This window comes from Oncorhynchus nerka, linkage group LG12 (genome assembly GCF_034236695.1).
Source record: "Oncorhynchus nerka isolate Pitt River linkage group LG12, Oner_Uvic_2.0, whole genome shotgun sequence".
In the NCBI taxonomy this organism is placed as follows: Eukaryota; Metazoa; Chordata; class Actinopteri; order Salmoniformes; family Salmonidae; genus Oncorhynchus; species Oncorhynchus nerka.
Genome location: NC_088407.1, coordinates 27,077,566 through 27,103,451, shown reverse-complemented (window position 1 = coordinate 27,103,451; position 25,886 = coordinate 27,077,566). Strand labels below are relative to the sequence as shown.

The window sequence follows — 25,886 nt, the reverse complement described above, 5'->3', positions numbered from 1 at the left end:
CTTGCGTTGTGCCTAAGAACAGCCCTTAGCCGTGGTATATTGGCCATATACCACACCCCCTCGTATATTTATGCAATAAGGCACTAGGACCATGGATACAATACATACTGAGGGCGAAGAGCCGTCCTGCCCTCGCTGATGATGGCTGCCTTTTGGCCACAGTTGGAGTGAAAGAGGAGGCGGTCGGGAGTGTCGGGGTCCGGCGTGAGGGAGTGGGCAGGCCGGGGGCGACCAACGTCTGGCGACAGCGCCCGCATGATGGCGTTGTTGCGGCGGAGGCGGTCGCTGTGGTTGTGATTGTGGACGATGGTCACCTTGACAGCCATGCCGTAGAGGTCGACCACGGCGTAGACTACAGCGGGCGTCTGGGCCGCTGCCACGCCTAGGGGGCAGGGTCAGAGGTCAAATTGAGGTTATGGACGACTTGGATGAAATGTGGTGCATAATGATTTACAATTGTACGTGATTCTCGAACTGACATTGATACACTGTATGGGGCAAAACTCCTCTGCATGACAATGACGTAAACAGTCCATCAAATGACAAGTATGTAAAACATAGCAAGCGTTAACGATGTGCCCATTAATAAATAATATACTCCTTGCATTTTTGCTGCCTTTTCAGTATTGCCATATTAATTGCAGCATCATGGTTTGCCTGTCCTTCACACTGCAAGGTTAATAACAGCTGGTGCACGAGATCTAAAGAAGTCTCTAGATTTTGCCCACCTGATTGAGGTAGAGTATCTTATAAGCTGTATACCACACTATTTACCACCACAGTCAGATGCTGGCACTAAGACCGCACTCAGTCAGCTGTATAAGGAAATAAGCAAACAGGAAACCACTCACCCAGAGGTGGCGTTCTTAGTGGCCGGGGACTTTAATGCAGGGAAACTTAAATCCATTTACCCAAATTCTATCAACATGTTAAACGCGCAACCAGAGAAAAAAAAAAATCTAGGTCACCTGTACTCCACACAGAGAAGCATACAAAGCTCTCCCTCGCCCTCCATTTGGTAAATCTAACAATTCTATCCTCCTGATTCCTGTTTACAAGCAAAAATTAAAGCAGGAAGCACCAGTGACTCGGTCTATTAAAAAAGTGGTCAGATGAAGCAGATGTTAAACTACAGCACTGTTTTGATAGCACAAACATGAACATCTTCCGGGATTCCTCCGATGGCATTAAGGAGTACACCACATCAGTCATTGGCTTTATCAATATGTGCATCGAGGATGTTGTCCCCACAGTGACTAAGTACATACCCCAACCAGAAGCCATGGATTACAGGCAACATCCACACTGAGCTAAAGGGTTGAGCTGCCACTTTCAAGGTCTGGGACTCTAACCTGGAAGCTTATAAGAAATCCTGCTATGCCCTCTGACAAACCATCAAACAGGCAAAGCGCCAATACAGGGCTAAGATCAAATTGTACTACAATTTGACGAGCTAAATCACTTCTACGCTCGCGTCGAGGCAAGCAACACTGAGGCATGCATGAGAGCATCAGCTGTTCCGGACAACTGTGTGATCACGCTCGCCGTAGCCGAAGTGAGTAAGACCGGTAAACAGGTCAACATTCACAAGGCCGCGGGGCCAGACGGATTACCAGGACATGGGCTCCGGGCATGTGCTGACAAACTGGCAGGTGTCTTCACTGACATTTTCAACATGTCCCTGATTGAGTCTGTAATACCAACAGGTTTCAAGCAGACCACCATAGTGCCTGTGCCCAAGAACACTAAGGTGATCTGCCTAAACGACTACAGACCCATAGCACTCGCATCCATAGCCATGAAGTGCTTTGGAAGGCTGGTCATAACTCACATTAACCCTAGACCCACTCCAATTTGCATACCGCCCAAACAGAGCCACAGATGATGCTATCTCTATTGCAATCCACACTGCCCTCACTACGTGAGAATGCTTTTCATTGACTACAGCTCAGCGTTCAACAACAGTGCCGGATGCTCCTGGCGTGTCACTCTCACCTTGGTCGATGCCATTGATGTAGAAGTGAAGAGCTCCGCTGGCCTTGTGCATCAAGCCTATGTGATCCCCCTCCTGGAATGGAAGTCAGAGTGTCATGGTTAAGATGTTAGGGATGAGTGTGTGTGTGTGTGTGTGTGTGTGACTGACCTGCAGTTCATCCAGGCTGAATTCACAGTACTCCCGACGTGTTCCCTTGCCGTTCGTCAGGATCCCACAGCCACTCATCATGATTGTACCTGGAAGAGCAAGAAAAAACCACAGCAAGATGTAGCCTCGTACGTTGCAAAGAACAAGATTGAACAGTCCCTCCAGGATTTCGCTGGGATTTATTTGTGATATTTGCAGGCAAAACTACATATTTTTTTCAGCAGCAATTCTGACATTTTGCATGGCAATATGCAATGACTGTCAATTTCCTTGCGAAAATGCGCTGACAAAGGAATTGGTTCGGGGACGTGTTGCTTGATTGAACCAAATTATGTGGCAACTGTGTGGTGATTGGTTGAAAATGCAATCCTTTTTGTACTGTGTTGACGGGTCAGTTTTATGTGATAATATTGCAATGATGACTGTTTTATAGCAAGCCCTTGCATAACATGCGGGAAATTTCTGATTTTGCCCCCCAAAAAATAATTGTGATGCAGAATCCTGGAGGGATTGATCGAACATGCGTGCAGTTTGTTGTGGAATGAATAGATCTAGTTGTATATTGGGTTAGAGCAACACTACGCTAGTGTGCGTATGCATGTATGCGTTTACGTACCTGAGCGCAGATTTGTCATTGTGGCTGGGTAGTCCAAGTTGTTGGGGTTGTGTGTTGTCACGCCGATCTCGATCGACCCCGACCACTTGTCCACCAGCTTATCTATGCGGATCTGTGGCACAACAGAAACCAGGGGCGCATTCAGAAACTAGAGGCGCAAGAGGTTTCGCAACCGAAAACAGAAACAAACGTTTCTTATTGGAGAAGTTCAGACAGTCCTTTCCCTGCTTTGGTCTATTTGGTTTTTAGTGAATTCTCTCTCTTTTAGAATATAGAAACACTTACTATTTTTCCATTATTAATCTCAAGCTGCAGTCCATCGGAAATGTTATTATCTATTCATTCACACCCTGTGGCTGTAACATATGAATATTCGGTAACACTTCACTTGACACTCAGCGTCAACACGATATGAGTTATAACCATGTCATAACAGCTGACAACTTGTCATATGGTCATAACACTCATTACCTATATATTTAATCATGTTTTACGGCTGGTTATGACACCTACACCACTTAAGTGTCAAAATCCACATTTATTCAAATGTATGTTTTCCCTGACCGTTTTATTGCTTCTTTAAAATCAGGACAACAGTTTTCAGCTGTGCTAAAATAATTGAAAAATAGTTCTAATGATCAATTAGCTAACACAACGTGCCATTGGAACACAGGAGAGATGGTTGCTGATAATGGGCCTCTGTACGCCTATGTAGATATTCCATTAAAAATCAGCCGTTTCCAGCTACAATAGTAATTTACAACATCGACAATGTCTACACTACTTCTGATCAATTTCATGTTATTTTAATGGGCAATTTCTTTTTACTTTACTTTCAAAAACAAGGACATTTCTAAGTGACGCCAAACTTTTAAACGGTGGTGTATGTCAAAAACGGGTCTAAATATGTGTCATGAGTGTTATGACCATTTTATGACCGGTTATGTCAAGGTAGGTCAGCTGTTATGACATATGACTGACATGTAAAGTTAACGAATATTCATTGGCTAATCTGAAAGATTCAACTCTACCATATGGAGATTAGAGGATTAGCTTCAAACTCCGACATGTCAACTTCAGTGGTGATATTTACTCGACCCTTCTGTCATTAGAGGCCATGAAAATGAAAGTAAACAGTTATGACAGCTGTTATATTATTACTTTGACAGCTGTTATGTCATTACTATGACAGTGGTGTGTAGGCTATTTCTTATGAGCATTCAAATTAATAAATGTGATTAAACACCTTGATCTAAGCCCCTCGTTTCAACCCCTTCCAAGAATTCACATATCTCAGTATCGGAGCCAGTGATTGGCCGCACCTCAAACATCTCGTTGTGTCGAAGCGGCCGGTTGGTCATGACCACGCCGTTGTTGAACTCGTCCAGCGGTCGCCGCCTCTCCGCCGTCTTGTTGTTGTTGCTCAGCTTGATCAGTGTGCCGCACTTCTCGTGGAACAGCAGCGCATCATTGGTCAGCATCCCGCCCGTCACTGCCCCGAGTCTTGCCCCTCCGCCACCTGCAGGGCTGTTGACGCTTCCAGTATTGCCGGTCCCGCCCCCGCTGTCACTACTGTTACCGTTAACGGATCCCCCACCGCTGCTGCTCCCCCTGTCCCCTCTACTTCCTGTTCCTGAGTCTCTCCCTATTCCACCTCCTCCCAGATCTCCCCCTCCATTGTCCTCAGAGCGGTAAAGGGATACAATGGCATTGTTTAACACGTCAAAGAGCTGGTGCTCCGTCAGAACTATAGGGGAGGGAGAGAAAGATGGAGACTTACATTTGGTCAATGGTGCAACTGAGATTGGGGTAGAGGTTTTGATTTTCTTACCCGTCTCAGGCTCAAGGTTGTTGGGAAACTTGTCAGGTCGGTTATGAGTAGGAGGGAGCACAGGCACTGAGACAAAACAGGAATGAGAAGACAAAACAAAAGAGAGAAGAGTCCTTTCCCTTATTACTACACCCTTTTACACAACAAACCCTCTATTTCAATAGATAAACAAAAACATCAACAAGTCCTACCTTCCTCTAACGTCCCGTTTGTCGCCGCCGCCAGGTTCACCGCTGACGTCAGACCCCCGAACTCCCCCTCCCTGACCCCGCACACCACCACCTCTTCCTCCTCATCTTCCTGCTCACGCTCCTCCACCGTCTCCCTCTCCGTGTCTCTCTCCGCCAAGGACGGCGGCTCGCAGCTCACCACAGTCACTTGCGTACACTTGCCATAGAGGTCCACCACCGCCCAGAGGCCCGTCGGGAGACCACTGGCAGCCGCGCCACAGTCCTGCCCGTTCACCCACAGGTGGAGGTCGCCGTGGGTGCTCCGCTGTACAATAGAACAGAAATAAGAAAAGTGATAATTTGTTTTAAAAATCTTAGCCCATCTAAACACAGAATTGAGATGGATAGGGTCAGCCATGAAGCAACGCCCCTGGATAGAGAGTATTGTAGAGATTGTTACCAATTTAGTGCCTGGCCCAGGGCTTGAACCGGCGACTAGTCTGCCTTGTTAACCCACTAGGCTACCTACCTGTATGCCCACACGGTCACCCTCAGACAGCTGGTCCAGGTCTCGGCCGTACTCCTCGAGGACGGAGCGGCCGTCACGTAGCACCGAGCAGCCAGACACGATCCAGGAGCCTCCCTTCAGACCCGTAGCGCTGCTGGGGAAGTCGAGACCAGCCGGGTCCAGAGAAGTCACCCCGATCTCTATGGAGCCGCTCCAAGAGTTCACCTGTAGCAGGAAGAGAAGGCTGAGTTTATCTACATTTATTTATTCATCTATTAAATTTGTCAATTTTTACATTGTCAGTTATGTTCAATACATTGTATATCTTCGTAAGCCTACACGTCATTCCAAATGAGTTAATTTACTTTTTCCTGTTAGACAGGTTGGTTGTTTCGCAACAAAAGCATTGGGTGCGCAACTATGGGGCAAAACAGACACGGTTGGCTTAGACTGACAACATTTAAACTATATTTAGTCTCCAAATGTTTATTGAAAACAAATACATTGCACAATGAGCACTTGTCTCAAATACATTGTTACAATTCTTGGATAGCTAGCCATTTTTTTGCCATATTAGCATAGACATGACATCAGTCAAAACAAGACATGGTATCAATAACAAGACAACAAGCTGAAACGAGCCACCTACGATTCCCCACATGGCAGCTTCTTGTCATGGCATTGTAGCTTTTTCAAGCAGAAATTTGCTTCCTGCAACACAAACTCCAAAAAGTTCTGGGACACTAAAGTCCATGGAGAATAAGAACACCTCCTTCCAGCTGCCCACTGCACTGAGGCTAGGAAACACTGTCACCACCGATAAATCCACTATAATTGAGAATTTCAATAACCATTTTTCTACGGCCGGCCATGCTTTCCACCTGGCTACCCCTACCCTGGTCAACAGCACTGCAACCCCCACAGCAACTCGCACAAGCATTCCCCATTTCTCCTTCTCCCAAATCCAGTCAGCTGATGTTCTGAAAGAGCTGCAAAATCTGGACCCCTACAAATCAGCCGGGCTGGACAATCTGGACCCTTTCTTTCTAAAATTATCTGCCAAATTTTTTGCAATTGTTGCTATTACTAGCCTGTTCAACCTCTCGTGTCATCTGAGATTCCCAAAGATTGGAAAGCAGCTGCGGTCATCCCCCTCTTCAAAGGGGGGGTGGGGGACACTCTTGACCCAAACTGCTACAGACCTATATCTATTCTACCCTGCCTTTCTAAAGTCTTCGAAAGCCAAGTCAACAAACAGAATACCGACCATTTCGATTCCCACCGCACCTTTTCCGCTATGCAATCTGGTTTCAGAGCTGGTCATGGGTGCACCTCAGCCACGCTCAAGGTCCTAAACGATATCTTAACCGCCATCGATAGGAAACAATACTGTGCAGCCGTATTCATTGACCTGGCCAAGGCTTTCGACTCTGTCAAATCACCACATCCTCATCGGCAGACTCGATAGCCTTGGTTTCTCAAATGATTGCCTCGCCTTGTTCACCAACTACTTCTCTGATAGAGTTCATTGTGTAAAATCAGAGGGCCTGTTGTCCGGGCCTCTGGCAGTCTATGGGGGTGCCACAGGGTTCAATTCTTGGACCAACTCTCTTCTCTGTGTACATCAATGATGTCGCTCTTGCTGCTGGTGAGTCTCTGATCCACCTCTACGCAGATGACACCATTCTGTATACTTCTGGCCCTTCTTTGGCCCTCCAGGCGAGCATCAATTCAATACAACTCTCCTTCCATGGCCTCCAATTGCTCTTAAATACAAGTAAAACTAAATGCATGCATCTTCAACCAATCGCGCCTGCACCTGCCCGCCCCGTCCAACATCACTACTCTGGACGGTTCTGACTTGGAATATGTGGACAACTACAAATAACTAGGTGTCTGGAATTGGCTTCCTACTTCGCAACAAAACATCCTTCACTCATGCTGTCAAACATACCCTTGTAAAACTTACCATCCTACCGATCCTCGACTTCAGCAATGTCATTTACAAAATAGCCTCCAATACCCTACTCAATAAATTGGATGCAGTCTATCACAGTGCCATCCGTTTTGTCACCAAAGCCCCATATACTACCAACCACTACGACCTGTACACTCTCGTTGGCTGGCCCTTGCTTCATAATCGTCGCCAAACCCACTGGCTCCAGGTCATCTACAAGACCCTGCTAGGTAAAGTCCCCCCTTAGCTCGTCGGTCACCGTAGCAGCACACACCTGTAGCACGCGCTCCAGCAGGTATCTCTCTCTGGTCACCCCCAAAACCAATTCTTCCTTCGGCCACCTCTCCTTCCAGTTCTCTGCTGCCAATGACTAGAACGAACTACAAAAATCTCTGAAACACTTATCTCCCTCACTAGCTTTAAGCACCAGCTGTCAGAGCAGCTCAGATTACTGCACCTGTACATAGCCCATCTATAACTGATCCCAAACAGCTACCTCTTCCCCTACTGTATTTATTTATTTTGCACCCAATTATTTCTCTCTACTTTGCACATTCTTCCCCTGCAAATCTACCATTCCAGTGTTTTACTTGCTATATTGTATTTACTTTGCCACCTTTTATTGCCCTTACCTCCCTTATCTCACCTCATATGCTCACATTGTATATAGACTTTTCTACTGTATTATTGACTGTATGTTTGTTTTACTCCATGTGTAACTCTGTGTTGTTGTATGTGTCGAACTGCTTTGCTTTATCTTGGCCAGCTCACAATTGTAAATGAACTTGCCTATAGGCCAAAGCCAACACCGGCGCCAAAAACTATTCTGTCCTTGGGAGCCCTTGAAAAGTGTGATTGATCACGATTTTATTCATTGAATGCACAGAGTGGAACTGCACACTCAAATATGTCATTTGAGGAAACATTAAACATACAATTTAAAAATGTGTAAAAAAAAAAGATTTTAAAGAGCGTTTTTTAAAACCACTATAGATTCTTCTCACCATGCCCATCTTTTACTCGTACCTCCCCACCCATCTGCTCGGTCTTTCAAACCATTTTTGAAACGCTCTCACCATCTGTCAGTCTGGTTCCTCTCTCACCAGCTCTCTCCTGTCTGTCCCCCAGTTGATTAGGGTTAGGTGCTAGGCTATGTAAGAGAGTTACAACAGCCCAGGGATTTGAGTTACAGATCTGGACTAGGCCTAAGACTGGCAATGCCTTACCGTGTGGAAAGCGCTGAATTAGGAATTTGAATACTAGAATGGACATGAACCTTCTTTTGATGGTATACTCAGAGTCCATATTCACGTAGTAAGGAATTCCCATTGACCACACACACAAAGTTGGGAAAACATTACTTCCTATTGACCCCCAATGTAAAAGAGCCAACTTCGTTGTTGATTATTTGTTATACAGAAATAACAAAATATGCCCGAAAAGCTGCTGTGTTAAATGTTTTATTGTATTTCACCTTTATTTAACCAGGTAGGTCAGTTGACAACAAGTTCTCATTTACAACTGCCACCTGGCCAAGATAAAGCAAAGCAGTGTGAAAACAGAGTTACACATACAAGCGTCCATCAATAACAAAATATAAAAAAGAAAGTCGATATACAGTGTGTGCAAATGGCGTGAGGTGGTAAGGCAATAAATAGGCCATTGTAGCGAAGTAATTACAATTTAGCAAATTAACACTGGAGTGATAGATGAGCTGATGGTGATGTGCAAGTAGAAATACTGGTGTGCAAAAGAGCAGAAAAGTAAATAAAAACAATATGGGGATGGGGTAGGTAGATAGGCCATCTGTAAATAGCACACCCAATGTACAGCTGCAGTGATCGGTTAGCTGATGTTTAAAGTTAGTGAGGGAAATATAAGTCACCAGCTTCAGATATTTTTGCAATTCGTTCCAGTCATTGGCAGCAGAGAGCTGGAAGGAAAGGCTGCCAAAGGAGGTGTTGGCTTTGGGGATGACCAGTGGGATATACCTGCTGGAGCGCGTGCTACGGGTGGGTGTTGTTTTCGTGACCTGTGAGCTGAGATAAGGCGGAGCTTCACCTAGCATAGACTTAGATGAAATGTACATGTAACCAGGTCAAAAATACCAAACTACGGATTGCAATGCTCCCACGTAGGGAAATAGAGCCTGCGATAAGAGCCCAGTGGCTTCAGGCGTGGGAAACATGGGGACCCGGTGTCCAAGTAGGCTACAAAACCATCTTTATCCCTCTCTAACACAGCTACAATGTAGCTATATTTGTGGAAAACATTTCAACCCAGGTAAGACATTAAACTTGTTTAGTATAGTCTGTTGTTTGTAAGTCCACTCACTACTTGTAGCTGTTTATAGTCCGTTTGTTTGCATTGTTGGTCTTGGCTAGTTAGTTACTCGCGTGGATGCTAGCACTGTCATGAAAAGGGGCATGCGGGAAGCCCTACATATTACGTTTTTCTAAGTAGAAAGAACGCTTGGGAGCAGGCAATGTTGAAGGTCAACTTTAGACATGTTGTACTTAAAAGAAATGTAGACAAGAATATTGCATTTGAAAAAGGAACTCATTTTGCTGTGAGTCAATGGGGTAACCTAGGTAATCACAGGTTATATTCCCCACAGTTGGGAAGGGCAGAAACATTCTATCTAATACTGACTGGGACTATAAAGGTCACCCATTGTTTGCCAGTGCTGTAATAATGTAAAATAATCCATTTGAAGAATTTACACTACATACCAAAGTATGTGGACATCTGCTCTTTGAACATTAATTCCAAAATCATGGGCTTTAATATAGAGTTGGTCCGCCCATTTGCAACTACACTACCGGTCAAACGTTTTAGAACACCTACTCATTCAAGGGTTAAATTCTTTTTGACTATTTTCTACATTGTAGAATAATATTGAAGACATCAAAACTATGAAATAACATACAGGAATCATGTAGTAACTAAGAACGTGTTAACCAAATCCAAATATATTTTATATTTGACATTCTTCAAATTGGCCTTTGCCTTGATGACAGCTTTGCACACTCTTGGCAATCTCTCAACCAGCTTCATGAGGTAGTCACCTGGAATGCATTTCAATTAACAGGTGTACCTTGATGCAAAGCTGTCATCAAGGCCAAGAGTACTACTTTGAAGAATCTATATATTTAGATTTGTTAAACACTTTTTAGTTACTACATGATTCCATACGTGTTATTTCATACTTTTGATGTCTTCGCTATTATTCTACAATGTAGAAAATAGTAAAAATAAAGAAAAATCCTGGAATGAGTAGATGTTCTAAAACTTTTGACCGGTAGTGTATAACAGCCTCCACTCTTCCGGGAAATTTTCCATTAGATGTTGGAACATTGCGTCCATTCAGCCACAAGAGCATTAGTGAGGTTGGGCAATAAGGCCTGGCTCGCAGTCGGAGTTCCAATTCATCCCAAAGGTGTTCGATGGGGTTGAAGTCAGGGCTCTGTGCAGGCCAGTCAAGTTTATCCACAGAAATGTCAACAAACCATTTCTGTATGGACCTCGCTTTGTGCACAGGGGCATTGTCATGCTGAAACAGGAAAGTGCTTTCCCCAAACTGTTGCCACAAAATTGTCAGTACAGAATTGTATAGAATGTCATTGTACACTGTAGCGTTAAGACTTCCCTTCAATGGAACTAAGGGACCAAGCCCGAACCATGAAAAACAGCCCGATACCATTATTCCTCCTCCACCAAACCTTACAGCTGACAATATGCTTTCAGGCAGGTAGTGTTCTCCTGGCATCCACCAAACCCAGAGTCATCCGTCAGACTGCCAGATGGTGAAGCGTGATTAATCACTCCAGGGAACGCGTTTCAACTACTCGGGACAAACAGCGGCGAGCATTACACCACTCCAGCCGACGATTGGCATTGTGCATGGTGATCTTAGGCATGTGTGCGGCTGCTCGGCCATGGAAACTCATTTCACGAAGCTTCCGATGAACAGTTATTGTGCCGACGTTGCTTCCAGGGGAAGTTTGGAACTTGGTAGTGAGTGTTGCAACCCGAGGACAGATGATTGCTACACGTTTCAGTACTCAGAGGTCCTGTTCTGTAAACTTGTGTGGCCTACCACTGCGTCTGAGCCGTTGTTGCTCCTAGAAGTATTCACTTCACAAGAACAGCACTTACAGTTGACCAGGGCAGCTATAGCAGGGAAGAAATTTGACGAATGTACTTGTTGGAAAGATGGCATCCTATGCCGGTGCCACGTTTAAAGAGTCACTATTCTCTTTAGTAAGGCTATTCTACTGCCAATGTTTGTCTATGGACATTGTGTGGCTGTGTGCTCTATTTTATACACGCTGTCAGCAACGAGTGTGGCTGAGATAGCCAACTCCACTAATCTGAAGGAGTGTCCACATACAGTGCAGATACACTATGTATACAAAAGTATGTTTGTTAGCTAGCCAGACAGTTTTAGAGGAATTAAAATAAAACCTTTAACCTTTATTTAACTTGGCAAGTCAGTTAAGAACAAATTCTTATTTACAATGATTGCCTACCCCGGACGACACTGGGCCAATTGTGCGCCGCCCTATGGGACTCCCAATCACGGCCGGATGTGATGCAGCCTGGTTTCAAACCTGGTACTGCAGTGACGCCTCTTCCACTGAGAAGCAGTGTCTTAGACCCCTGTGCCACTCGGAAACACGAATGATTCCATAAATGTGTCTAAAGTGCCAATATGCCAACATTCCATTCAAACGGCAGGGTAGCCTAGCGGTTAGAGTGTTGGACTAGTAACCGAAAGATTGCAAGTTCAAACCCCCGAGCTGACAAGGTACAAATCTGGTGTTCTGCCCCTGAACAGGCAGTTAACTCACTGTTCCTAGGCAGTCATTGACTTGCCTAGTTAAATAAAAGGTAAAAAAATATATATATTTTTTAAACAACGCAGTCAATACCCAGCCATACACTGGCTGAAATCAGTTGATGATAGTACTTAGATGAGTTGTTAATGCAATAAGTACTTTTATTGTCTCATAATAGCACTCAAAGATTTCCAATAAAACTGAGACCGTCTGTTTACATATATTTTAGATTATATTTCTACAGACAATTGGTATAAAACCCATAAACTGTATTTATATGACAATATTTTTATGTTGACAATTCAATTACACAATCTCTCATACATCACATGCCTTTAATTTTCCTGCATAGGTCAAATCAGGATTATTCCTCTGCCATTCATTCCAATTAGACTGGTTTAGATTTCTCCCTAAACAAAATGGCTGCCATTTTCACCCCTTTCTGGAAGTTTGAGGGTTTATGACATAGTCCAAGGTTCCCCAACTGGTGGCCCGCACAGTGATTTTATTTGGCTACCAAAGTTCTCTGTTGGACATAAAAGACTAAAAAACACCAGCACTGTTCCAAAGTATTCCCACGCATAATAGCGAGATATATTTAATCGTGTACAAATGTAAGCAAGGTGTTTTAGTCAAATATTATATCGGTTTAGGCTTCTTGCTGTCAATTTGCAGTACACATTTGCAAATATATTCCTGCCCCCTGACCCACTCAAGAATAAAATCTAACTGAGGCTGAATATAGTTGATGCTCCCCTCTAGTAATTTAATAGGATCGATATGGTGGAAAGACAACGTTATCTTCCATCATCCACTTACATGGACCAACCAAGTCCATCTCTAAACACAGTATGTAAGATGTGTAAATTCAAATGTTGCAATCTTGGCCCTCTCTCATACACATACAATCAAACACAAACACTCATATCCATCTCGCTCTCTTTCTAATCATATGGTATACATCGTCCAAGGAACTGCATTTCATTGGACGATGTGATGTATACCATACATATCCCGTACAAACAACGAACAAAACACACATCTGCAAACGAACGCGTACACAAACAGAAAAACAAACAGATCTGTGAACAATCCACTGCAGCTCCTCATCTCTGACAGACACACTACAAAGACAGCAATCGGTGGAGTTAGGCAGGCACATACTAGTGTTCACCAAACTACTGTCCCGCATCTACTCTACCGTCAACATTACCAACACCATAATATTCCACCCAGAGCAAACTGATGGGTCGTTCCACCTCAAAAAACACAACAAAGAGGGTCGACATTCACCATCTCAGATTGTAACCAACAATTTCAGAACAAACAGATATTAGCATTCCTGCTAAGTGATTGTTGAATATAATTTGAGCTGAGAAAATAAACTAATTGATTGCACCCAAATTGGACATTTTAAATGTATAGAATTCATATAATATTCAATATAGTATCTAACATCCAATTTTAACAAACTTGTTTCTAACATGAGGAATACAAAAGAAAGTCAAAAGCCACCCACGGATCCCCCACACCACCGAGTATATAGCATCAGTTCCGTTTGAACAGTACGGAGCTGCAGCTCGGAATATTGTTTCTTCATCCTATTTAATGTATTCTCAGTGAATTTGAAAAATGTATTCCTGTTCAGTGAAACTAGTTCGGTTTATGTCCCATCCTACATCCTGATATTACCAAGTTCTAACCACTGGATGGTGCGGTTCCTACGATTAGGTGATCATTTTTTAAAGGACCCCCAAAATGGTTAAAGGGATAGTTCAACCAACTTAATTTGTGGTTTTCTTACCCTGTAAGCTGTCCATGGACCAGGTATGACAGCAACCCATGCTTTGATTTTGTTTACCTGACCACAGTTTCAAATGCTAACTTTTTTGCATTTGTCAGATATCCAGTGCAAGTTAATGGTACCTACATTGGCATTTTCACATCTAAATCATCCTAAATATTTTTAAAGTTGATTGAGTTGCACAATGGTGTTACTTATAAAAAAGGTACCAGTCAAAGGTTTGGACACCTACTCATTCAATGGTTTTTCATTATTGTAGAATAATAGTGAAGACTAACAAGACTAACCCATGAAATAACATGTGGAAGCACGTAGTAACCCCCAAAAAAGTGTTAAACAAATCCAAATATGAGATTCTTCAAAGTAGCCACCCTTTGCCTTGACAGCTTTGCACACTTGGCATTATCTCAACCAGCTTCATGAGGTAGTCAACTGGAATGCATTTCAATTAACAGGTGTTCCTTGTTCAAGGTTTGTGGAATTTCTTTCCTTCTTAATGTGTTTGAGCCAATCATACAGAAGAACCCTATTTGGTAAAAGTACATATGGCAAGAACAGCTCAAATAAGCAAAGAGAAATGACAGTCCATCATTACTTTAAGACATGAAGGTCAGTCAAAACGGAACATTTCAAAAACTTTGAATGTTTCTTCAAGCGCTATGATGAAACTGTCTCTCATGAGGACCACCACAGGAAAGGAAGACTCAGAGTCACCTCTGCTGCAAAGGATAAATTCATTATAGTTACCAGCCCAAATAAATGCTTCAGAGTTCAAGTAACAGACATCTCAACCTCAACTGTTCAGAGGCGACTACGTGAATCAGGCCTTCATGGTCAAATTACTGCAAAGAAACCACTACTAAACACCAATAAGAAGAAAAGACTTGCTTGGGCCAAGAAACACAAGCAATGGACATTAGACCGGTGGAAATCTGTCCTTTGGTCTAGTGATTTTTTAAAAGATTTTTGGTTGCAACCGCCGTGTCTTTAAGACGCAAAGTAGGTAAACGGATGATCTCCGCATATGTGGTTCCCACCGTGAAGCATGGAGGAGGTGGTGTGATTCTATTCTACTGTGTCTTATTCTATGCTGCTCTGACATTGCTCGTCCATATATTTCTACATTCTTAATTCCATTATTTAGATGTGTGTATTGTTGTGAAATTGTTAGAGATTACAGCACTGGTTTGCGCTTAGTGGGACTATCATTTGTTTTTCAACAGGACAACACACCTCCAGGCTATTTGACTAAGAAGGAGAGTGATGGAGTGCTGCATCAGATGACCTGGCCTCCACAATCAAGACTGCTGGAAAGGCATTCCAGGTGAAGCTGGTTGAGAGAATGCCAAGAGTGTGCAAAGCAGTCATCAAGGCAAAGAGTTGCTACTTTGAAGAATCTCAAATATATTTAGATTTGTTTAACACTTTTTTGGCTCCTACATGATTCCGTGTGTTATTTCATAGTTGATGTCTTCACTATTATTCTACAATGTAGAAAATAGTAAAAATAAAGAAAAACCCTTGAATGAGTAGGTGTGTCCAAACTTTTGACTGGTACTGTAGATGATTTGGATATGAAGCGTGAAAATGCATTGCATATATGAATCTACCAGCTTGGTTTTGGTGCATTTGGACAGAACACAAGAGCAAGCTCAATCAATGTGAATTCACTACAAGCATTACTGTAGCAACAATGCCATGTTTGTTGTATTAACACAGATATTGATATCCCTCATGCAATTATAGATATGGATCCATTATAGCTTCGATACATAGGATACTGCACATGAAACTATAGTCAGTGAAGACATATCGGGTAAGGCCTAATCGGTTAATGTTATCTGTCTAGTTAGCTATGCTTTTCATGTGCGAGTTCGTTATCAATGTATCTAGCTAGTGATCTGTTCCATTACACATAACAGTCATTGGATTAAATAGAATTTAAAAAAGCAGCATTCCCCAAGTGAGGATGGCTTTCACTTCAGCAGTGATAAATTCATGAACTCCTTTGAGGAAAATATTATGATTACTAGAAAGCAAATTACGGACTCCTCTTTAAATCTACGTATTCCTTCAAAAGCTCAGTTGTCCTGAGTCTGCACATCTCTGCCAGGACCTAGGCTCAAGAGAGACACTCAAGTGTTTTAGTACTATATCTTGACAAAATGATGAAAATAATCATGGCCTCCTAAACCTTCAAGCTGCATACTGGACCCTATTCCAACTAAACTACTGAAAGAGCTGCTTCCTGTGCTTGGCCCTCCTATGTTGAACATAATAAACAGCTCTCTATCCACCGGATGTGTACCAAACTCACTAAAAGTGGCAGTAATAAAGCCTCTCTTGAAAAAGCCCAACCTTGACCCAGAAAATATAAAAACTAAAAATCGGCCTATATTGAATCTTCCATTCCTCTCAAAATGTTTAGAAAAGGCGGTTGCGCAGCAACTCACTGCCTTCCTGAAGACAAACAATGTATACGAAATGCTTCAGTCTGGTTTTAGACCCCATCATAGCACTGAGACTGCACTTGTGAAGGTGGAAAATGACCTTTTAATGGCGTCAGACCGAGGCTCTGCATCTGTCCTCGTGCTCCTAGACCTTAGTGCTGCTTTTGATACTATCGATCACCACATTCTTTTGGAGAGATTGGAAACCCAAATTGGTCTACACGGACAAGTTCTGGCCTGGTTTAGATCTTATCTGTCGTAAAGATATCAGTTTGTCCCTTTGAATGGTTTGTCCTCTGACAAATCAACTTGTGTTCCTCAAGGTTCCGTTTTAGGACCACTATTGTTTTCACTATATATTTTACCTCTTGGGGATGTCATTCGAAAACATAACGTTAACTTTCACTGCTAACTTTCACTGCTATGTACATTTCAATGAAACATGGTGAAGCCCCCAAAATGCCCTCGCTAGAGGTCTCTATTTCAGAAATAAGGAAGTGGATGGCTGCAAACTTTCTACTTTTAAACTTCCCAAAACAGAGATGCTTGTTCTAGGTCCCAAGAAACAAAGAGATCTTCTGTTGAATCTGACAATTAATCTTTATGGTTGTACAGTCGTCTCAAATAAAACTGTGAAGCACCTCTGCGTTACTCTGGACCCTGATCTCTCTTTTGACGAACATTTCAAGACTGTTTCAATGACAGCTTTTTTTCCCCCATCTACGTAACATTGCAAAAATCAGAAACTTTGCCCTAAAATGATGCAGAAAAATGAATCCATGCTTTTGTTACTTCTAGGTTAGACTACTGCAATACTCTACTTTCAGGCTACCCGGATAAGGCACTAAATAAACTTCAGTTAGTGCTAAATACGGCTGCTAGAATCCTGACTAGAACCTAAAAATTTGATCATATGACTCCAGTGCTAGCCTCCCTACACTGGCTTCCTGTCAAGGCAAGGGCTGATTTCCAGGTTTTACTGCTAACCTACAAAGCATTACATGGGCTTGCTCCTACCAATCTCTCTGATTTGGTCCTGCCGTACATGCCTACACGTACGCTACGGTCACAAGATGCAGGCCACCTAACTGTTCCTAGAATTTCTAAGCAAACAGCTAGAGGCAGGGCTTTCTCCTATAGAGCTAAATTTTTATGGAATGGTCTGCCTACCCATGTGAGAGACGCAAATTCAGTCTAAACCTTTAAGTCTTCATTGAAGACTCATCTCTTCAGTGGGTCATATGATTGAGTGTAGTCTGACCCAGGAGTGTGAAGGTGAACGGAAAGGCTCTGGAGCAACGAACCGCCCTTGCTGTCTCTGCCTGTCCGGTTCCCCTCTTTCTACTGGGATTCTCTGCCTCCAACCCTATTACAGGGGCTGAGTCACTGGCTTCCTGGTGCTCTTTCATGCCGTCCCTAGGAGGGGTGCGTTACTTGAGTGGGTTGAGTCACTGATGTGATCTTCCTGTCTAGGTTGGCGCTCCCCCTTGGGTTGTGCCGTGGTGGAGATCTTTGTGGGCTATACTCGTTGGTTGGTCCTAAGTTGGTGGTTGAAGATATCCCTCTAGTGGTGTGGGGGCTGTGCTTTGGCAGTGGGTGGGGTTATATCCTTCCTGTTTGGTCCTGTCCGGGGGTATCATCGGATGGGGACACAGTGTCTCCCGACCCCTCATGTCTCAGCCTCCAGTATATATGCTGCAGTAGTTTATGTGTCGGGGGGGCTAGGGTCAGTTTGTTATATCTGGAGTACTTCTCCTGTCTTATCCTGTGTCCTGTGTGAATGTAAGTATGCTCTCTCTCTCTTTCTTTCTCAGAGGACCATGCCTCAGGACTACCTGGCATGAGGACTCCTTGCTATCCCCAGTCCACCTGGCCGTGCTGCTGCTCCAGTTTCAACTGTTCTTCCTGCAGCTATGGAATCCTGACCTGTTCACCGGACGTGCTAGCTGTCCCAGACATGCTGTTTTCAACTCTCTAGAGACAGCAGGAGTGGTAGAGATACTCTTAATGATCGGCTATGAAAAGCCAACTGACATTTACTCCTGAGGGGCTGACTTGCTGCACCCTCGACAACTACTGTGATTATTATTATTTGACCATGCTGGTCTTTTATGAACATTTGAACATCTAGGCCATGTTCTGTTATAATCTCCACCCGGCATAGCCAGAAGAGCACTGGCCACCCCTCATAGCCTGGTTCCTCTAGGTTTTGGCCTTTCTAGGGAGATTTTCCGAGCCACCGTGCTTCTACACCTGCATTGCTTGCCGTAAAATGTATTCTGCACGGGGGTGTTTTGTTAAGAGCCCCGACACTCAATCTGAACATTAGCTTGTGGTAGGGCATTGGAAGCATTAGGACCGTATCTTTCATATCAGCGAGAAATCATTTTCAAAGAACAAAAGGTTAAATTGATAGTCGCTCTGGATAAGAGCGTCTGCTAAATGACTTAAATGTAAATGTAAATGTACACACCTTGATAGGGTTAGTGTCCTCACACGGCCATATCTCCATGTTACAATGCTTCTTCACGAAAAACAAGAGGCAACCACCTGCACTAAATAGCCATCTAGCAGGCTCTGAAGGTAAGCGTAACTCGGGAAGTGTGGCAGGAGTGTACTTTCGTCGGATGGAGGCTCCATAGCTGTATGGATCTATATGTGCAAAACTGCCACAGTAAGCATCTCTTTTTTTATTTGACGGATTCTTTCTTGCTGATTAAAGATAACATATGTTCTGTTGCCCTCTTTGTGTTCACTGAGCTGTGTTCCACCCCAGTTGACACTAAGGCATTGGAGGACACAGTACTAATGCCCTCTGCCAACAACCCACACAGGTTTGAGAGGGACAATGACTGCTGCTATGTTGTTGACAAACCATCAGGCCAACAGACCAGTAATCATGGCAACAGGCCGGCTATCTGACATTATAATTGGATAACAGGCAAACTAGTTGCTGCGGTCGGCATGGAGATAAGGAGTCTAAATGCTGCACAGACAGGTAGACCTATAACAGTAACTAACCGTTAGCCTAAGACTACATGATGATAGATTAGGGCTCAAAACAACGTGCATCACATAGAAACTACAGCTATGTTTTTCAGGAATAAGCCTGTGCAGAATAGGGAGAGGTTTTCTCCTAGCCACTGACAGACCGGTCAGTTGTTTTTGTCAACATTTGTAAATTATCTGACCAAAGAGCTGTGGTTAGGAGTGAATGCAACTTTTACCTCGAGATGACAATGCACCAACTAGGATAATACTGAGATCTGCTTTGCCCTTTACCCACAGTCTTTTGCTTAACAAAACCACCAGCAATATATTAAATGGGGTTCTACTGTATGCATCTATTGTCAAGACCACAGTAGTGACATAGGGGCTACCTGGCAGATAGGTTAACTTGAATCAACCAGTACGCTTCTCTCGTCTAGATGTCATTAGATAGACGTCCTCTGACTACTAGCTAGTACTAGCTGGACATGTCACCAACTGGAATGCTGCTGTCAACCAAGTGACTGTGGCTAGCTTAGTTAGTTGGAGTGATGCTGTCAAAAATGATCTACCTAGCTAACGTTAGCTATACCTTGCATGTCAACCAAGCAAACTCATGACTAACGTTAAACGAGCTAAGTTTTCTATTCAACTGAACCTACCTGGCTCAATGTTGGTCGTGGTAATAATAGGCAATTGACCTAACTAGTCTAACTAACTAGTTAGCTAGTAGTAAGCCGTTGAAAACTAGCCGACGTTAACCTATCGTGTTGACAGCGATGCACCTACTGGTTCGATCAACACACAAAAAAAGCTCGCTAGTACGGCTAACGTTAGCTAGAACTTAGATAACTACTGTAGAGCTGGACTGGCAATCCGTAGCAAAGATAGCTAGTTTAGATGGCTAACAAGCATAACGTAGCTAGCCACCTTCAAAAACATTAGCGGGACCACACAAACTCCACCCCATGCTAATTATGGTAAACACGTTCAGTTGTCAATAGAACATTAAAAAACATGTTAGTGCATTTTGGGCAGGATACAACTAAAATTATAGCTGTAAATCCCGTAATGCTTGATTGTCATACAGCGCACGCCCAAGCACCACTGCGGACAAGAGACCCCGTCCCCACTGGCACTAACGCGTTAGCTGCACTCTCCCCCTTCCGAAAGTGACAGTTCTATTTACCTTTTTGTCAATACGGACGGTGAATACATCACGGTCTTTCAGCGGCTCTCTGCTTAGAACCAAACCGTGGTTAAACTCCTGGACTGGTTGGTTCCGCTGAGCGGTTCGGTTCGAATTCGACAGTCCGATTAGCTTTCCGCTACACGGGTGCAGCTCAGCCGCCATCTTCACACGGGCGGCTTGCTTCGCGACACACGGGTTTGCGACAATATAAAGCTCCGTTTTTCTTTTGCGAGCAATTCGAAATACACGCCCACTTTTTTAAAGGTGAACGGCATAAGGTCAAGCGAGCAAAATTGCTATATGCAAGTGTGGTAGCGCGCTTTCTCTCCATAGTCAATCCAATCAATCAACAGATTGATTTATATGCATACTTCTACCATAAACCACAACTTAATATAAACGCTTTGAAACTAGGAATTTCCATGGGTGAAAAAAGTACAAAAATGTAACATTACTTGAGTAAAAGTAAAGATACCTTAATAGAAAATGACTCACGTAAAAGTGAAAGTCACCCAGTAAAATACTACTTGAGTAAAGGTCTAAAAGTATTTTGTTTTAAATATACTTAAGTATCCAAATTAAATGTAGTTGCTAAAATATACTTAAGTATCAAAAGTTTTAAAACATTATTTAAAAAATACTCCTTATATTAAACCAGAAGGGACAATTTTATTTTATTTATTTTTATTTACGGATAGCCAGGGTCTCACTCTAAAACTCAGACAGAATTTAAAAACAAAGCATTTGTGTTAGTGAGTCCGCCAGAACAGTGGCAGTAGAGATGACCAGGAATGTTCTCTTGATAAGCGAAGTATTTTTGGGTGTCAGGGAAAATGTATGGAATAAAAAGTACATAATTTTCTTTCGGGATGTAGTGAAGTAAAAGTAATAGTTGTCAAAAATATAAATAGTAAAGTAAAGTACAGATACCCCCCCCCCCAAATACTTTAAAGTACTTTAAATAATTTTTACTTAAGCGAAAATTGGAAAGAAAGGGGCGGATCTGTACATTACACCACTGGGAATTTCAAACATAGAGAACTTACAGTTTCTGGTTCATTCAGCATCCAGATAGGTAGCACTATATAAGGCATGCATTATGTTACAATGACACTGTTCATTAATAATGCATAAATATTAAAATAGAGAGCAATCAATGATTGCAGTGTGTGAGTCAGCTGGATATTGCAAATCCAAGTCATTATGATGACTCGACAGGGGTAGATGCCTTGGTCACTGAATGGGACATTATCCGTTGCTGTGTATTGAAATATCACATTATTTTATGGAAACAATTTTGCCCAAAATTGTGCTATGAAGAAAATATTTTTACAGTGAAAGACTCCATTATATAGTACCACAGTATGAATCATATTACCTATAAAACATAGCGGTCAAACAAGGAAATAGATCCAATCATTATTCTAATAGGGGATTTTAGAAACACTTAAACAAGGGCTGTGTTACATGTAGGCTTACCCTGGTGTGACGTTTTGATAACCATGTAAATCTCTCTTGGACAAGGTGACTTTTGTATTTACCCTCAAAAATCAAATGCTAATTAGCTGCTAATGTGGCTATCATAAAGAACTACAAAAGCCATGATGACCTGAACGAGACTGCCAAAACGAGGCAAAGGTAAGCATCTCTGCATTAGCTATCTAATGTTAGCTACATGTAGTAATAAATAAATTGGCTACATTTCATTAAATTGACAATTCTGTGAACTGTCTTGTGAAAGTTTTCAATTGACACAATACCTGTTAGCAAAGGTGTTAGCTTGAGATGATGTGCATGAGCTTGCAGGGATGATGTCTACTTCGATACTAATTAACCTTTTAGAATCTAGAGTAAATAGAACAGAATATATTAATAAAAGTCACCTTGTCCGAGAGAGATTACATGGTTACCAAAACATCACCCGAGGGTAAGCCTACACGAAACACACCCCTTATTTTAAGTGTTTCTAAAATTCTCTATGGGAAAAATGAATGGTTTAAAAATGATTGGAACCATTTCCCTGTTGGACTGATAGGTGTTATATGACACCTCCACTGCTCTATTTTCTTCAATGTTTTTATGGAAAATTTGCAGGGCTCGTGTTACAAGATGGTAGCCTAGCAGTTAAGAGTGTTTGGCCAGTAACCAAAAGGTTACTTTTATTTATTTATTTCACCTTTATTTAATGAGCTGTGAGCTGACTAGGTGAAAAAATATCAATTTTTATTTCATTTTTAATTTTAAGTATCCTTGAGCAAGGCACTTAACCCTAATTGCTCCTGTAAATCGCTCTGGTTAATGGCGTCTGCTAAATTACAAAAAATAAAGATGGACCACTAGAGGGCGCATGAGGCTGTTGGAGGAGGGACTAAGTTTTGACATCCAGTACAGCAGGTGGCAGTAACGCACCTTTCTCTGTCATGTCAAGCTGGCAGAAGGATATATCTACTGTACTGTCGTTGACATATCTGTGTGTTCAATTTCATCCGTTTTTTTGGTTAAAAATGTAACATAGCGGTTCATAATTAACTACCAAATTCAAGATGTGGCAGCCCGATCCTTTCCACAATGAGTTGGTCTCTATTATGGATGAATTAATCATGTCGTTGGAAGAGGAAATTTGCAAATGTATGGCGTTGTCGGTCTCCTCAACACAATACAGCACAGACATTGATGCAGGAGAGACAGGGGAAATTGAAAGAGAATCCAAGTTGCTAAAAGTAAGTGGCCGACTTTACTTCTACAAATACGAAATGTTATCTTCCGTGTTAATCATTTGTTTCATATAACCAGCTTGGATACAGCTTGTTGCTGAATGACAAATAAGTAGCCTGTTCTCTTATTGTAGGTCGAGTTGACATGTGTGATGAAAAAGTTCGTGAAACAGACTCTCGCCAAAATCAACCAGTTGATCTCTAAAGGCACTGAAGCACTGCGTTCAGAGATATGCCAGAGTCAAAATGAGATGAAATCTCTGAAAATGAAGCTATTGGAGATGACTGTTGGTAAGGAAGTACCTGAAAATACAGTGGAAAGAACCTCACAGACAGAGGAAGAGGAGGAATGGACAGAAGCATCATTATCACCAGAGTTTGCAGAGGATTTTCAGGTTTGTTATATTTGACATGTTTACAAGAATTGTGCAGTCCGACCATGGGGTTGACGTTATCTGTGAGAATGAGACTTGTACTATTATTATCCTGGGTGGCAGGTAGCCTAGTGGTTAGAGCATTGGACTAGTAACCGGAAGGTTGCAAGATCAAATCCCTGAGCTGACAAGGTAAAGGTAAAAATATTTTGTTCTGCCCCTGAACAAGTCAGTTAACCCGCTGTCATTGAAAATACGATTTTTTCTTAACTGACTTGCCTAGTTAAATAAATCCTGGTACTGCCGTTGTACCCTTGGGCGCTGCTCTGCTACTGAGTTACAATTCCAAAAATTGCAATGCTTTTTTCCCCCCAGGTTGACGTGCCAACTCCCAGTGGTGAGGCTGACAACACTACAAATGTCAAGAAGGAGACCACGATCAGAGCTAAAACCATAGCGTTGGAACAGTCATTTACATCTCTAGCTAAAATACCTTCCTCCTCACTCATTGAGTCTATCAAACAGGTGGCTATTACAGACAAACAGGCAGCAAGCAGGCCTACAGACAAACAGTCAGCGAGCAGGCCTACAGATGATCAGGCCCCAAGTACAGACCCCCAAACTCCCAGTGGGGACTCTGTGGTGTCCACCAGACCCAGGAGGAAGAAGAAGAGAATAGAAGCACAACCCACAGCGGCAGAATCAGACAGAAGTGAGGAAAACGCTGATGACCAATGGGAGGAGGAGAATGCTAAAGCTGGACAAACCTCGAATGATGAATATGTTCACAACATAAAGCCAAGGCCCAACATAAAGAAAAACCAGACGACCACCACCAGGAAAGAGCACCACTGTCTGGACTGCGGTAAGATTTTTAAGAATTCAAGTAATTTAAAACTGCATCAACAGACTCACACAGGAGAGAGACCTTATTGTTGTGAATTATGCGGGAAATTTTTCCCGACTGCTTGGAAGCTCAGAATACACCAAGCAGTGGTCCACAGAAGAGAGAAGCCACTTGAGTGTCCAACATGTGGGAAGTGCTTTGCAACAAAGAGTTATTTGGACACTCACGCAAGCGTTCATTCAACAGAGAAACCGTTCCGATGCCTCGTGTGTCAGAAGTGTTTTAAAAGTAAAAAGGGCTTCAAGGAACACACAATGATGCACAATTCAAATTCAGATTCATATGCGTGTGACAAATGTCCAAAAACCTTTGTTAAGTTGAAATACCTCAAGAATCACCAGCTAACTCACAGTGGGGGAGGAGCTCACCGTTGTGAATTGTGTGGGAAAGGTTTCAAGACTCCTTCTCAGCTCAAACAACACCAAGCATCAGTCCATAGGGGAGAGAAGCCATTCCAATGTCCCACATGTGGGAAATGCTTCGCAACAAAGACAAATTTGAAAATTCACACAAGTGTTCATTCAGGAGAGAGAGCATTCCAGTGCCCTCAGTGTCAGATGTGTTTCAAAACCAAGTATACTCTTAATGCCCATAAGAAGACACACACGGACTCCAAGCCATATGCTTGTGACAAATGCCCAATGACCTTTATCCGGTCACATTACCTCAGAAGGCATGAAATCTCGCACCTGACCAGCAAGCCATTCGTGTGCAGCCACTGTGGGAAAGGCTTTAAAGGTGAACGTGGGCTCAAGGCACACGAACGCACCCACACCGAAGACCCAACTTATACCTGTGACGAATGTGGCAAGGGTTTCTATCAACACGAATCGTTTCAAGTCCATGCGGCCTTGCACACCGGAGAGAAGCCGTTCACCTGTGATTGCTGCAGTAAAAACTTTGCTCTGGCATCCTACCTTAAAACCCACATCGCAAATCATCACTCTGTCACCAAACCCCACGTCTGTGGGAAATGTGGCAGGAAATATAAGGATTTCACCCATTTCAGAATCCATATGTTTCAGGGTTGTCAAGAGTAGGCTGCAGCTTTTGGTTTGACGACTTATTGTTATAAGTTGTAATATGTTATGTTTTCACTACAAACATGCATGTTTCCTTGCACAGTACCAATAACATTTGTTTTGAATAGATTGTTTTTTATGTCTACAGACGTGGCCATTAATAAAAACCTTACCAGGGGATCTATAAACCTCTCTTAAATTGCACCTCTGGTTGGATGCAGGTTAAAGGCACAACCTGTAACTTTCATTCTGACAATGCTTTGTCATTCATTGTTATTTTGGAATTGTGATTAAAGTTGTAATGTTCTTATTTCACTACAAACATGTATGTTTACTTGTTAATCAATATACAACCTTTAGACTTGGCTA

General features: G+C 42.7%; 1 protein-coding gene and 1 long non-coding RNA gene across 10 annotated transcripts in view; one reads left to right on the top strand and one right to left on the bottom strand.

Moving 5' to 3' along the window:
• LOC115138044 (neuralized-like protein 4) overlaps positions 1-20,690 on the bottom strand; it is a 37,417-nt gene extending 16,727 nt beyond the window's left edge. For all 9 annotated transcript variants that reach the window (XM_065025433.1, XM_065025435.1, XM_065025436.1 and 6 more), the window contains exons 1-9: positions 20,498-20,690; positions 5,290-5,493; positions 4,782-5,085; positions 4,591-4,656; positions 4,082-4,506; positions 2,760-2,871; positions 2,144-2,232; positions 1,996-2,068; positions 109-382 (exon numbers count right to left, since the gene is read on the bottom strand). In XM_065025433.1, coding sequence (XP_064881505.1) covers positions 109-382; positions 1,996-2,068; positions 2,144-2,232; positions 2,760-2,871; positions 4,082-4,506; positions 4,591-4,656; positions 4,782-5,085; positions 5,290-5,493; positions 20,498-20,662 — 1,712 coding nt within the window. In that variant the 5' untranslated portion in view covers positions 20,663-20,690. The remainder of the gene's footprint in view (positions 1-108; positions 383-1,995; positions 2,069-2,143; positions 2,233-2,759; positions 2,872-4,081; positions 4,507-4,590; positions 4,657-4,781; positions 5,086-5,289; positions 5,494-20,497) is intronic.
• A 2,237-nt stretch (positions 20,691-22,927) lies between these two features.
• On the top strand, positions 22,928-25,839 carry LOC115138891 (uncharacterized). Its single transcript, XR_010465315.1, has 3 exons — positions 22,928-23,220; positions 23,349-23,609; positions 23,964-25,839. It is a non-coding gene; the product is annotated as an uncharacterized LOC115138891 (long non-coding RNA).
• The last annotated feature ends 47 nt before the right edge of the window (positions 25,840-25,886 follow it).